This window comes from Petaurus breviceps, unplaced genomic scaffold (assembly GCF_028583685.1).
Source record: "Petaurus breviceps papuanus isolate PSGF00001 unplaced genomic scaffold, PetGlider_PUasm1.0 90617, whole genome shotgun sequence".
Classification (NCBI taxonomy): domain Eukaryota; kingdom Metazoa; phylum Chordata; class Mammalia; order Diprotodontia; family Petauridae; genus Petaurus; species Petaurus breviceps.
In genome coordinates this window covers 1,716,097-1,730,026 of record NW_027187287.1, presented here as the reverse complement: position 1 = coordinate 1,730,026, position 13,930 = coordinate 1,716,097, and the positions used below count along the sequence as shown (strand labels likewise).

Genomic DNA, 13,930 nt, shown 5'->3' with positions numbered 1-13,930 from the left:
GTGGCCCCGGCCCGGGCTGGGCGGCCGGGACTCCGGGCTCCAGGCGCGGCCTCCTGACGGACACCAAGCACCCAGGGGACGCACGGGAAAGCACCCGGCCCCTCACCGCCTTGTCGTGCCTCAGTTTCTCCTCAGTGTTAGGCCCTAGACGTGACGCGTCCCTCCCCTACCGAGCCTGGGGAGTGAGAAGATAGGGAAACCGATGAGCGAGCAGGCGGCGGCGGTGGGGCCGCGGTGGCGACTTCGGCCCCTTTAAGGGCGTCCCCCTGCCGCCCCAGCGGCCGAGCCGGCTTTACTTCCCGTCCCTCCCTGCCCCTCCCCTCGTGACCCGGATTTGCTTGCGGCAAGGGCCAGCTGACCCGGATGTGGACGGCGCCGCGGCGGGGTAGAAGGAAGATGCCGCTGCCGGTTCAGGTGTTTAATTTGCAGGTAACGAGCCGAGGGGCGGTGCCGCCTGGTCCGGCCCGAGGCCAGCGGCTCCGCCCCGCCCTGGCTCCGAAGCCCCGGGACCGTCCCAGGAGCTGGTGGGGGAAGGACCCCGGGCGGGCGATGTCCCGACTGGGGGGCGGGGGAGGGGACTAGGGGGAGCCCCGAGGCGCATCGGTCTCCGCTTCCGCCGGCTCCAGCGAGCTGGACCCAGCACACCCGGGGGCCCCCGGTGTCCGGGCTCCTCCCGCGAACGCTTGGAGATCCCCGCGGGGCGGGGCGGCGCGGCCGTCCTGACCCCGGGGTTGCGCCTGGGGAAGGAAACCCGGGCTCCCTCGCCCTCACCTCGGGCGCCTCCACAACCACCCGCCCCGGGAGCCGGCCCTCCGAACTGCTGCAGGCCACGCCCCCGGGGCTTGTGGAGGCGGAAGCTCTGGAAGGGGCTCCTGGAGTCGGGCAGGAAGCGCCCGAGGGTGATGACTTGGGTACGACTGGACCCGGCTAGGCCTTCTATAGGCCTTTCACCCTGCCCCGGAATCCTGGAGTCCCTGCTTGCCAGGGGTATGTGATCCTCTCTGGATGGAGCGAGCACCCAGGACAAACGGGGGACCGCCCTCCCGAGAGCTTCTGCCCCTCTGTCCTTGAGCTTGCCCCCTCCGGCTGCTGTGCGGGGGTTACCAGGCCCTTGACTCCCCACTTGCCTCCCTCCCCCACCGCCGCTGGGTGGAGATGCTCTTAGTAAAATTTGCACCCTCCAGCCGTAGGAACCTGGTGTTTTAGGGTCTCCCCTCACCCAGGTCTGAAGCCCTCTGAGGGGGAGCACAGGCAGGTCAGACTTGCTATAACTTGGCTTTCTGGCCTGATAGAGGGCCTCCCAGTGGTGGAGAGGTGTTTTGGTTCCCCCCTACATTAACATTGTTTCTCCCCTTCAGCAGCCAGCCAGCTCTGTGTCAGGGTCAGGGGGTGCAGAAAGTCAGGACAGAATGAGGGATAGCTCGGCCCCCAGCTCAGCCTCTTCATCAGTGACAGATCTGTACTGCACCCCTCACAGCAGTAGGTCAGACCTCTTCCTCCCTGGCACAGCCGGAGACTTCAGCCTGAGCGCCAGTCTGTCGGCCTGTACGCTGCTCTATGAGGTACCTTCCAGGAGAGGGGGTCCCCAGCGAGGGAGGAGGGAGCGGAGCCCCAGCCGCCCCCTGCCGTGGCTGGGCCCCCACTGCTTTACCAGCCCCCAAGATCAGGGACTCAGTGCCAAGGGCAAGGAGGGGGAGGGAAAAAGCAGTTAGGTTGTGCAGAACTCAAGGCAGTCCCAGACCTCTTCTCTCCCCCATGTCTCCCTTACCCTTCTTCCTCCTTTCTCCTTCCCAGCAATTGGTTATATGATTAGGAGGCTGTGGAGTCAGCTGTACTACTTTTCCTGAGGTGGGGTTGGAGAGGGATGGGGCAATAATGGTGACCCAAGTTTCTGGAAGCTCTGCTTAGTGGCCTGCCTTTTAGGGTTTACCCAAAGGAAGAGCAGGAGCTGATGGCTGCCTTGCAGCCCTTGTACTTTTTTCCACTTCGGGAATACCCAGTATGATTTCCCAAGTTGATGCCTTTATTCTTTTCCCCATATTCATGGCTGTAACTCCTATTGCAAACATTACTGCTCCATCTATATAGGACAGATGATATGGGATGGCTTAGGATGTGACAGGGCACTCTTTGCATCCAGTGGTTGAGGTCTCACGTGTTTCTCCTTTATGGCTTTGAGGAAATCACATCAGGCAGTAGTTGGGAACTTGTCTTGGGGATGTCAAGTGGTTGCTGTCTAGGTCTCTTCATTTCTGCCTAAAGATGGTGGGTTAGGAGGGAACTGAGAATGGGAAATTGTAATTATGGGCTCCTGGGTCCTTCTGAAGAATTCCTTAACCTTCCTCTACCCCCAGGTTGGTCAGTGTTAGAGAGATGGGGTTGGTGGAGAATTTAGGGCTGTGGGAGGCATTTTTTGGATGGAAAGTTCTGGTGGGCAGATACATAGAAAGAACATGGCAAAACCTTGGTCTTGGGCAGGTTGATGGGGTGGGGGTGGGGTGGAGGTAGACTATAAAGGGCCAGAATAAAGTTGTGTACTAGCTTTCCATGGGCACTTCCCAGGCTAGAGTGCACAGGTGACTGGCATCTGCATTGCAGGGGGCAGTGGAACCCATGCAGATTGATGTCGACCCTCAAGAGGATCAGCAGAATGCACCAGACATCAACTATGTGGTGGAAAATCCCACCCTGGTATGGGACAGGAACAGATGGGGGTTGGGGCCCAGAGGGTAGTGCTTCTCCTTTGGGAATGAAAATTCTTTGGGATGGGGTCTTTGTGGGCTACATGACAGAGGGTACTCTAATGATATTACTTAGACTGGCATGGGTAAATAGTACTCCTGGAGAGGAGTCGGGGGGGGGGGTCCTATAGTGGTAATGTTCTAACTTTTCTCCTATTCCCTATATAACTATATCCCCTATTCTCCTATCCCCTGAATCCATCCTACACAGTGGCTAAAACAGTTTTCTTCAAGTAACTACCATGATCATGGCTTTTAGACTTGCAGTGGCTCCTTATTGCCCATTCCATCAAATCTGAATACTTAACCCGCTCATGTACCCCACTCTCCACTTTTTCTAGCCCTAACGTGGATACTTTGCCTCAAGCAAACAAACCCTTTCACTTTGACTTACACATATCTTATTCACTCCCTCCTCCTAGCTTTTTGGTTCTTGCCCACACTTTGAAAGCCCTCTCCTTTTCCTGGCAACCTGTGTCCCTGGCTCTGATCTTCCCTCTATACTTGTGTACACGTGTTTCAGTTAGGTGCATCTGTTGCATCTATGAGTTTTAACAACTGCTAGGTCTTATGTTCTCTGAGGACAGAGATTGCGCTTCAGTTTTCTTTTTATCTTCATATGGTACCAAGTACAGGAATCTGTGCATTGAGGATACTGTACCTTACCAGACTCTTCCCTTTTCACTATCAGGACCTGGAACAATATGCATCCAGTTACAGTGGACTGATGCGCATTGAGCGGCTGCAGTTTATTGCAGATCACTGCCCACAGCTTCGGGTAGAGGCCCTGAAGATGGCACTGTCCTTTGTGCAGAGGACCTTCAATGTGGATGTTTATGAGGAGATCCACCGGAAGCTTTCTGAAGCTACCAGGTGGGGTATGAGGATATTGGAGAAGGGGATGAAGATCCACATTAGGGTGCTCCCAGAAGCTATAAAGGGCTGAAGGAACAAGATCTGGTGCCTAGAGATCTCTGAACCTGGCCCTAGAGAAGAAAGTAGGAGCAGGTGGTATAAGTCAAGCATGTTAGTTTCTTGGGAAGGTTTATCATGGTGGTGGGAGCAAGGCAGTTTAGATGAAAAAAGTTTTGGGGGAGAGGGAGAAAAAATATGAAGAGGGCTGGAAGAAAAAGGTTTAGTCACTCACCCTGAATAGCTTGGCTGCTTTTCTCTACTACTGTCCCCCTATTCCTCCCCATATCTCCGATGGTCATCTTTCTCCTGCTACTACTACTACCACCACCCTAACAACAGAGAGCTACAGAATGCTCCTGATGCTGTCCCTGAGGGAGGGGTGGAGCCCCCACCCCTGGACACAGCCTGGGTGGAAGCCACAAGAAAGAAGGCACTGTTAAAACTGGAGAAGCTGGATACAGACCTGAAGAACTACAAAGGGAACTCCATCAAGGAGAGTATCAGGTGAAAAGAATGGGGTTTATGAGTAGAGATCCAGGCTGGGGTAGGGAGGGGTGGGGGGCTCAGATCAGATGTGGGAGAAATAGACTGCTAGCCTTCTGCCTCACTCCTTGCTTCTCCCTGGCAGACGGGGGCATGATGACCTGGGTGACCATTATCTTGACTGTGGGGATCTCAGCAATGCCCTCAAGTGTTACTCCCGGGCTCGGGACTATTGCACCAGCGCCAAACATGTCATCAATATGTGCCTCAACGTAATCAAGGTGGGAGTGAGAGGAAAGCCCCCCAGGTTAGGGGAAAAGAGACATGGGGAAGGTAGCCCACATCCTTCTGGGCACTCAGGAGGCCAGTAGGTGGTGCCATTGAACTATATGCCCCACTCTTTGCCCAGCAGGTCAGTGTCTACTTGCAGAATTGGTCTCACGTCTTGAGCTATGTCAGCAAAGCTGAATCTACTCCTGAGATTGCTGAGGTAACCGTGCTGCTGCCTTAACTATTCCCTGTTGATCTTTTTTGTGGTTTGCTCTATTTCTTGGTGTTCTCCAAAACCTCATTTCTACTCCCTGCCCACTATACTCACATGTACTTCCTCTCCTTCAGGTGGGGTTTCCTTTGTAGACTTTCTCAGCATCACTTCAATTTGTGCCCTGGTCATTGTATAGAACTCATGCTATCTACCCCCATTCTTTCTCAGGCTGGCCCCAAGGGATAGAGAAAAGACATTGGTGGTGGTTGTTCATTCTCTTAGTCTGTGTCTTCCCTTTCACAGCAGCGAGGGGAAAGGGACAGTCAGACCCAGGCCATTCTTACCAAGCTCAAGTGTGCAGCAGGTAAGAAAAGGCCAGATAGAGCTGCCCCTGGGGGTGAAGAGTGGGTGGGTGAGGAGGGCAGTTTCCTCACACCCTTCTCAGAATTTTAGAGTGAAAGGCTATGCTTTTCCCTAACCCTCATATTATTTTAAAAAATTATTTATTTTTAGTTTATAACATTCAGTTCCACAAGATTTTGAGTTCCAGATTTTTTCCCCTCTCTCCCTTCCCCCTCCCCAAGACAGCATTTGATCTGCTATAAGCTCTACATATACATTCACATCAAACATTTTCCACATTAGTCATGTTGCAAAGAAGAATTTTAACCAATAGAATCAACCACAAGAAAGAAGAAACAAAACAAAACCAAAAAGAGAGAGCAAATAGTATGCTTCGATCTGCATTTAGACTCTTAATTATTTTTCTGGATGTGAATAGCATTTTCCATCATGAGCCTTTTGGAGTTGTCTTAGAACCTTGCATTGCTGAGAACAGCCAAGTCTATCAGTTAGTCATCGCACAGTGCTAGTCATTGCTGTAACTGTGTACAATGTTCTCTTGTTTCAGCTCCCCTCACTCAGCATCAGTTCATATAAGTCTTTCCAGGTTTCTGAAGTCTCCCTGCTCATCATTTCTCATAGTACGATAGTATTCCATTACATTCATATATCACAGCTTGTTTAGCCATTCCCCACTTGATGGGCATCCCCTCAATTTCCAGTTCTTTGCCACCACAGAAAGAGCTGCTATAAATATTTTTGTACATGTGGGTTCTTTTCCCATTTGTATGATCTTTTTGGGATACAACCCTAGAAGTAGTATTGCAGTGTCAAAGGGTATATACATTTTTTTTTTAATTTTTAAGCATTTGGGGTTAAGTAACTTGCTCAAGGTTACACGGCCATTTATTTCTGGGTGTGGTGCTGAGTATCTGAGCCCAGATTTGATCCCCACGTCATCCCGACACTGGAGCCAGTGCTCTTACTCGCTGAGCCACCTGGCCGCCCCTAAGCAATTGGGGTTAAGTAACTTGCTCAAGGTTACGTGGCCAGGTGTTTCTGGGTGGGTGCTAAGTGTCTGAGCCCGGGATTCGATCCCCAGGTCATCCTGACACTGGAGCTGGTGCTCTTACTCGCTGTGCTACCTGGCCGCCCCAAGGGTATATACATTTTTATAGGCCTTTGGTCATAGTTCCAAATTGCTCTCCAAATGGTTGGATCAGTTCACAACTCCACCAACAATGCATTAGTCTAACCCTTGTATTTTGCCACTGACCTTGGACCATATAGGCAAGGCGAATCAGCTTAGTTTTCAGGAAGTATAGAACAGCCCTACTGGCTCTAAGTCATGACTGAAACTTCCCCAGTCCCCGACTCTTTGGATTTTATTTTCTTCTGACAGTTGTGAGAACCCAAATTCACAGCAGGGAGCTGGGATCAGGTGCCAGTTACTTGGGATTTACCACTGGGCTCCCCAAAGACTGCTTTCCTTTAGGTGACTGTTGGTTTCACTTTCTCTCATGTTCCTTTTCTCTTACCCTTTAGGCCTGGCTGAGTTGGCTGCTCGAAAGTATAAGCAGGCAGCCAAGTGCTTTCTCTTAGCTTCATTTGATCACTGTGACTTCCCTGAGGTGAGAAGGAAAGGGAAACAGAAGGGGGGGAATATATTATGTGGGGAGGAAATCTGGAGAAAAGTGATTTGGCTACTTCTGCTAGGGGAATGGCAGAAACATCCTTTCATTTCAGTCTTGCCCAAGCCCCTTTACTTGACTGGCCTTTTGAGTTTTATTCTATCCCACAGTTCTGCCTATTGGGCCCCTGAACCCTCTATCCTTGGCTTTTCTACTCAGCTACTGTCCCCCAGTAATGTGGCTGTATATGGTGGTCTCTGTGCCCTGGCCACCTTTGATCGACAAGAGCTACAGCGCAATGTCATCTCTAGCAGGTTGGTGTGAGAATGCTATTGCCCCTGGTGTTTAGAGGGGTTAGGGGGTAAGGGAAGATGCTTGGTTCCATAGATAATAGAAGTTGGTTTCTTCAACTCAACATAACCTGTTTCTCACTTCAAGCCATCTTTAATCCAACTCATCCACATACCCCTGTTCCCCAAGCCTTCTCTGGCCTCTTCCCCAGGGTTACTCCCTAAAAAGTCCAAGCCCCTCAGGGCCTCCAAAGCCCAGTTTTCTCTGTCCCTTTCCTTGAGCCTTCCTATTGGCTGAAAGGGGCCAGGAAACTGAGAGGTCTGGCGTCTGCAGCTCCTTCAAATTGTTCTTGGAGCTGGAACCACAGGTTCGGGACATCATCTTCAAATTCTATGAATCCAAATATGCCTCATGCCTAAAGATGCTGGATGAGATGAAGGTGAGACTCAAGGGAATTTGGATTGATCAGAGAGCTTCACTAGATCTGAGAAGTAGGGGGCTTGAGATTAGAAATGGTTTGTGGGCTGGGCAGTAAGCTTGGGGGGAGAAGTCATCAAATGCATCTTGGAAGGAAAGGACTGAATCTCAGTACAATCAGGAGGGAAACTTAATTAAAATATATTTCACCCTTTTTAGCTGAAGCTTCTTCCCTTCTGTTGGGGTGTTTTGGGGTTGGAAGACAGGGTAGTAGGTATTTCCCTGACAAGTTCTCTGCTGCAGGACAATTTGCTGCTGGACATGTATTTGGCCCCCCATGTCAGGACCCTCTATACCCAGATCCGAAACCGTGCCCTTATCCAGGTGAGTTATATACTTCAGGAGCAGGAGTGGGGGCAGAAATTCAGGGAAGTTGTATAAGTAGTAGTACTAGTACTAGTAGCAACAGCAATAACATTGTTTAACATTTAAAAGGTTTGCAAAGCACTTTACATCTTATGATGGCTGATTTTCTGGCTTGTATTCTTTTTACAGTATTTTAGTCCCTATGTCTCTGCTGACATGCGTAAGATGGCTATTGCCTTCAATACAACTGTGGCTGCACTAGAAGATGAACTAACACAGCTGATCCTTGAGGGGCTCATCAATGCTCGAATTGATTCTCATAGCAAGGTGAGGATGGAATTCAGAAATATTACATTTCCTCAAAAGTGGGGAAGCTAGAAGTTGGTTTGGCAGAGTAGGAGTGAGGGGTATTTGTGGAGGTAAGGGTGGTAACTGGTCCATGACAGCCTCTGGTTCACTAACAGATTCTGTATGCCCGGGATGTGGACCAGCGCAGCACCACCTTTGAGAAGTCACTGCTCATGGGCAAAGAATTCCAGCGCCGTGCCAAAGCAATGATTCTGCGGGCGGCCGTGCTGCGCAACCAGATCCATGTCAAGGTGAAGGGGGGGTTGGGGAAGGGCTGGGGAGGAGAGCAAAGTAGCAAGCGGTTGTTGGGCTCAGGAGGGACCAGGGAGTTAAACAGAGCCAGGAAGGGAAGGGGTACTTTGTTACCACTAGTTTTCTTGAGATGTTGGTTCAACCCACAACTGTCTGTCTTGTTGCAGTCTCCTCCTCGAGAAGGGAGCCAGGGTGAACTAACACCAGCCAACAGCCAGTCACGGATGAGCACAAACATGTGATAGGGGTGTGATTCTCCCTCCCCCCCCCCACACCTGGACCCCAGGACTGTGTTTGAGTGTCCGTCCCCAACCCCATGTTCCCCAGGTCTCTCTGGTTCCAGAGGCTTCCTTCTCCATGAGCCTGGGAGGCTTAATCTTTCAATGCAGGGGATGCCTCCTCCTTCCCACTGGGCCCTGGGACTACCAGACTGCCGCCTCAGCACCCACCTTGCCAGTAGACTTGTATCCCACAGACATAGTGGCATGGGCAGGGGTCAACTGGGGTTTTGCCTTCCCCACACAATGTTTTTCTTTTCTCTCCCTCTGCACAGCTGGGAACTAGAAGGCATGGCTCCACTAGTTTCCCCCAGCATGCATGCTGTGGGACACTGGGCTGCTGAATTCCCTGGCTACTATCAGGGCTGACAGTTTTAGGTGCCTGCCTAGTTACAGATTCCTGGTGACCCCAGCCTTGGCTGTCTCTGTGCCAAGGGCTAGGGGAAAAGGTCTGGCCAAGCTACCTCTCCTGCTGCTATTCTGGAGTGGGAAGAAAGGGGAGAGGCCTGGCTTGTGCTGGTATTTGTTCCCAATGAGCACAATGACGTGTGGCAGTACCTTCTACACTGCCCCCCCCCACCCCATCCCCAAACACGTTCTTGTTCATGCAATTTTTTTTCCTGAGTTAGAAATGAGTTGTTGAATCTTTAGACCATTAAAAAAACAAAATAAAAACTTTTTCCTTGGGTATTCTTTGATGGCTGTGCTCCTATGAAAACAATGATTGCTATATTCTTAGCACTTTTTAGGTCCTTATAGAGAGAACGGGACAGGATAAAGAGAAGAGACCTGGAAATTTTTTCTTCATTTAGCATCTGCTTTTTGGGACTTAATCCCAAACCCTTTCAGCCACTGGGGTTGCCTAATGCAATGGGATGAATTCCAAAAAGTGGCAAGTAAATCTATTCCCTACTTTATTTCAATTGTATTTAAAGGAGATAAAATTTTTTTTTGTTCCTTGGCTACAGCATCCCTTTTTATTTATTCTATGAGTATAGTCATAGTCTTTAGTTCTTGCTGCTTGACTAACACCACAGAATTTGGCTGGTTTGGTGATCCTTTGTGTGTTGGTGTCATCCAGTCTATAATATGGTGGGTAAGTGGGTCAGCATAGCTTTTAGGCTGGAAACTGTCCTAACCAGGTGCTGAATTTACCTCATTTGGCTGCCAAGATGAAATTTGTTCACCTGACCTCTTGAGAGATTATCTTTTTCCTTTACCCCCTTCCTAGATGGAAGGAGCCACCTGAATCTGGTTCTTTTGGATTCATCTTTTCAATATCTCACACTGGGAGCTATGATGTAAAATGATTATTTATTTTTTTTTCCAGTTTTTAAAACACAGAGGGGTTAATGAGGACAGTGGGCAGGCAGGTCCAGCCTGGGAACCTGCACTCCAATGCAGCATTTCCAGAGGCCCCAATATGGACCCAGTAGTGAGAGGACCATACAGCATTTCCTTCTGTGTTCAAATAACAGGAGATTTCCCTGAGTAAAGTGTTGATTTAAATAAGACTTATCTTGAATTCAGCAGCAACAACAGCCCTGATACCATTTATCAAGGCAGTGGCACTGGAACAGAGGCCCAGGAATGGGAAGAAGGGTTGTACTGGGTTCCAGCTGCCTCTTCATCCTACACTACCCACAACTTCTGGGAATCCACCAGTTTCCTTTACTCCTGGATCCCTGGACTGGGGTTCCTGCAAGCTGGGCTGGCCACCCTTCCATGCAAGGGACTTCTCTGATTTGGTTTTAAAAAGCAATCCATGACCTGAGGATAGGAAGAAAAGTAAAGAATTAGGGGAAACGGAACATTTGAGTAGTTCTGAATGGGACACAACTCTTTGGTGAGGACAGAGAAACCTTGGAGAGAATTGATGACGAGTCTCCAATGAACAGGCAGTGCAAAAGAGATGTGGGATAATATTAAAATAGCACTTTGCCAGAAACATTCCAGAAGCTCTCCAAAGCTACTAGGTGGGGCCAGGGGATGGAGGAGTTCCTAGGGATTAAAGTTAGGATGTTCCCAGGACCTGAAGAGGAGTGACAGTAGCTGTAAGATCAAAGCATGGTTTTTCCCTAGGACCTGGCCCTGGGAGAAGAAAGGTGGAGAAGGTGGTATGAAGTCAAGTAAACTTTCCTGGGAAAATTTCTTAGGTTGTTGGGCCAGTGGGATTACTAGACAATTTGATTTAGATGAAAATCATTTTTGGGGAGGGGCAGGAAGCAGAAGAAAAGATTTAGTCACCCCAAGCAGTCCTCCACATCCCTAGCCCTGTTCCTCCAATTAGGTTTCTTTTGCTACCACCACCTCTCTCTCCCCCCATGACTTTTAGGACCAGGGAGCACTTCTCTTACCTGGACAATCTGCAGTTTCTTTGAAAGCTCTCTTCTTGCAACAGCCCCGGCACAGATTAAAAACACATTTATTGCCCTAAAAAAGAAGATCTGGTGAAACAAGTTGAAGTCCTTTTTTTTTAAGAAATCTAAGTGGATAATAATAGATTACCTCACAAGTTCTGCCTAGCATAACACCAAGTGAGAGCTGGGAGAGGACTTAAGCAAAATGAGAAGTGGAATGAAAGTTCTTCTGAGGCAAGGCAGGCTGGGAACTTAGGGTAGATACTGACACTCCTCCCCACCTAGTGCTGAAAGTATCTATCAGTGTCAAGATCGCGTGGTGGAGACACTACTGCCTACCCAGGGCCACGATGGGCAGGGGAAAAAAGGGATCCTTTGTTCCTAGACCCCTACTGCCATCCCTGCCTCTCAAAAGAACCAGTGAGGTAGCCCTCTGATTCTGCATTCTTTATCCAGTCAGGAAGGGAAAGTCAATTTCTGACACCATTCATAGCAGTACTTTTTGTGGTAACAACTAGCAGGGCCCATAACAGATTCAGAGGCTAGAAGTGCCTTCTCTAAAGTCTGCTACTAGTCTTAGTAAGGGAGAATATAACAGTCTAGCCTAGCTCAGTCACATCTCTAGGAGATTAAGCATGGACATTCTGTAAAGGTGGTATCCAAGTCTCCCCAAAGGAAAAACCAGGGTCAAGTTCCCAAAGAAATCATCCCTGCTGGCCCCTGAATGATCTCTGGGACAACGTTCTGTGAACAGTCTTGTTCACTGTCTCTTCTGATGGTGCAGCTGATATAGCTGAGTTGTAAACCTGCTCGAATACCTGGGGGAGTGGAAGGAGACGTTTCAAGTTCATTTGGCAAGAAGTAAGGGTATTTCCTTTGGTGTGCTATATTTGATTAGAGGAACTCTGTTCCCAGAGTATTCATAGGCATAGACAGAATATTTAATAACCTCAAAATTTCTCAGTTGGATTGAGAAATTACAATTCCCATATCATCTTTTAGTGAGAGAAGCATCCCACTGAGACATCTCTTTCCAGGAAGAATGGAAGCAGCTTAATAATGCCCTTAGAGAATGGCTTGAGGTCAGTGACAAAGTTTATGCTTTTCACAGGGACTAGGAAGGCCCATACCCAGGAAAATTTGGTAATGGGAAATTAAGAGTTACGGTCCAGATAGAGGCGCTGGACTGACAGACCTAGACCTACCTTTGGGTTTCCACACTGGTCACACTTTGCATATTTTGCTAGGTAAAAGGAAAGAGAAAAAGATAATTAGTTGGATATGATAAGCCAGGGAATGCTGTTAAATTTAACTGAATGTGATAACGAAGGGTGAGTATGGAACTTAAATTTTCTGCAGAGGGGTGAGGGAAACCTCTGAGAGTGCTACCTACCTGTCTGCTTGCACTTCTGGGATTACTGCACTGGGAAAACTTCTTGCCTTTAAACAATACACCTAGGCTTATACAGAGTCAGGGTAAATCTAACATCCATTGTGGAGTAATTTTTGCCTCTCTGGGAAAATAGCAGGATGCAATGTGAGATAGATGGAATCTGAAATCCCTACCTCACTATTAATCTGAAGGAAATTTTGTTTGTTTAAGATTTCAAAGCATTTTATTCACATGACCTGCTTAATATTCCCCAAAATTCTGAATTTAGAGGTAGAGCTGAAGGATAAGGATCAACATTATAATTTCCAATCCTAGATTCTGGCCTGAACCCCTGTAATCCATCCCATGGACAACAGCTGTTAAGACTTTTGTTTTATCTAAAATTTTTATCTCCCCCAGAGCCTAGTACAATGCTCTACACATAGGAGGCATTTTTCTACTGTCATATAATGAAGGACCCAGGGAGGCTAAAAGAACAACGAAACCAAATGATTGGCTAGTAAACAGGTACTAGCAGGGATGAATCAATTACCCTTATCAAAAAATATTGACAACAAGGTCTAAAGAGTAAAAGACTGATGTTTTTCCTTTAAATACTCAGATGCTGTGCCATTTGGTACATCTATGCTAAGTATTATTTCATTTTCTATGGTCCAACAACATTAAGTATAACATAGTTTTCCTGTTAGGCTATTTTTTCTTTTGCCTTTTTTTTTTTGGAGGGCAATTTGGGGTTAAGTGACTTGCCCAATGTCACACAGCTAGTTTTTGTGTTGTGTCTGAGGCCGAATTTGAACTCAGGTCCTCCTGACTACAGGGCCAGTGCTCTATTCAATGCGCCACCTAGCTGCCCCCTGTTTAGCTATTTTAATAACATCTGTTGCCCTGTCTGAGATTGTGATTGCTGCCCCTGCTTTTGAATTCACTTGAAACATAAGAAATTCTGACCCAGCTCCTTATTTTAAATATGTATGTCTTTCTGAGGCAAGTTATATAAAACATTGTTGGACTGTGCTTTTCAATCTACTCTACTATCCTCTTTCATCTTACAGGTGAGCATTCATCCACAGCTGTGATTGTTAACTGTCTATTCTACTCCTTTATATCTTCTTAAACTTTTCCCCCTTTGCCTAATCTCCCCTTTACAGTAGTAAAAGAGAAGAAATATATTGAACACTAGTGATCTAAAATTGAAGTCATATGTTTCTACTCCACCTCCTCCTCCCTTTCTTTCCTTCAGAGACTCAATCACTCATTCATTTTTTCTTTTTTATTTCCCTTTACCACCTACTCCCTTGTTCACCAGGTTGAAGTTTGTTTTACTTGTGGCTCCTGACCCCCAAATCACCTTTCTATCTCCTATGGTCTCTCAAATGAACTCAGGATGGTGCCACACAAGTCCAATATCTGAGACTGATAGGGAATAGAATTGATAGGGAAAGAGATCTGTAAAATAAAACAACTGTGAGGTTTGCAACCTACCTTACACCCACCAGACTGTCAAAGAGAAAACAGAAATGTAGGCTGCGGGGTGATCAACTTTGATAAACTGGGTTCTTCAACAGAATGGTTTAAGACAATTCCAAAAGACTCATGATGGAAAATGCTATCCACATCCAGAGAAAGAAC

At 48.0% G+C, this 13,930-nt stretch overlaps 2 protein-coding genes across 15 annotated transcripts in view; one reads left to right on the top strand and one right to left on the bottom strand.

Moving 5' to 3' along the window:
* Positions 1-130: 130 nt before the first annotated feature.
* Positions 131-9,223, top strand: GPS1 (G protein pathway suppressor 1). 14 transcript variants are annotated; one of them, XM_069063985.1, is made up of 15 exons: positions 370-429; positions 1,359-1,562; positions 2,599-2,691; positions 3,433-3,614; positions 3,996-4,160; positions 4,285-4,420; positions 4,549-4,629; positions 4,927-4,987; positions 6,511-6,596; positions 6,816-6,910; positions 7,188-7,326; positions 7,608-7,688; positions 7,860-7,997; positions 8,135-8,269; positions 8,438-9,223. In XM_069063985.1, the coding sequence occupies exons 1-15, from the start codon at positions 397-399 to the stop codon at positions 8,510-8,512; spliced, it is 1,704 nt and encodes a 567-aa protein (XP_068920086.1). In that variant the 5' UTR covers positions 370-396; the 3' UTR covers positions 8,513-9,223. The 14 variants fall into 14 exon arrangements, with proteins under 14 accessions (XP_068920093.1, XP_068920096.1, XP_068920095.1 ...); XM_069063987.1 differs by having other exon boundaries at positions 371-429; positions 4,930-4,987; XM_069063991.1 differs by having other exon boundaries at positions 382-429; positions 4,552-4,629; positions 4,930-4,987; positions 7,221-7,326.
* Positions 9,195-13,930, bottom strand: part of DUS1L (dihydrouridine synthase 1 like) — a 25,845-nt gene continuing 21,109 nt past the window's right edge. Inside the window, exons 12-14 of the mRNA XM_069064000.1 lie at positions 12,114-12,151; positions 10,906-10,981; positions 9,195-10,318 (exon numbers count right to left, since the gene is read on the bottom strand). Of these exons, the coding sequence (XP_068920101.1) occupies positions 10,176-10,318; positions 10,906-10,981; positions 12,114-12,151 (257 nt within the window). The 3' untranslated portion in view covers positions 9,195-10,175. The remainder of the gene's footprint in view (positions 10,319-10,905; positions 10,982-12,113; positions 12,152-13,930) is intronic.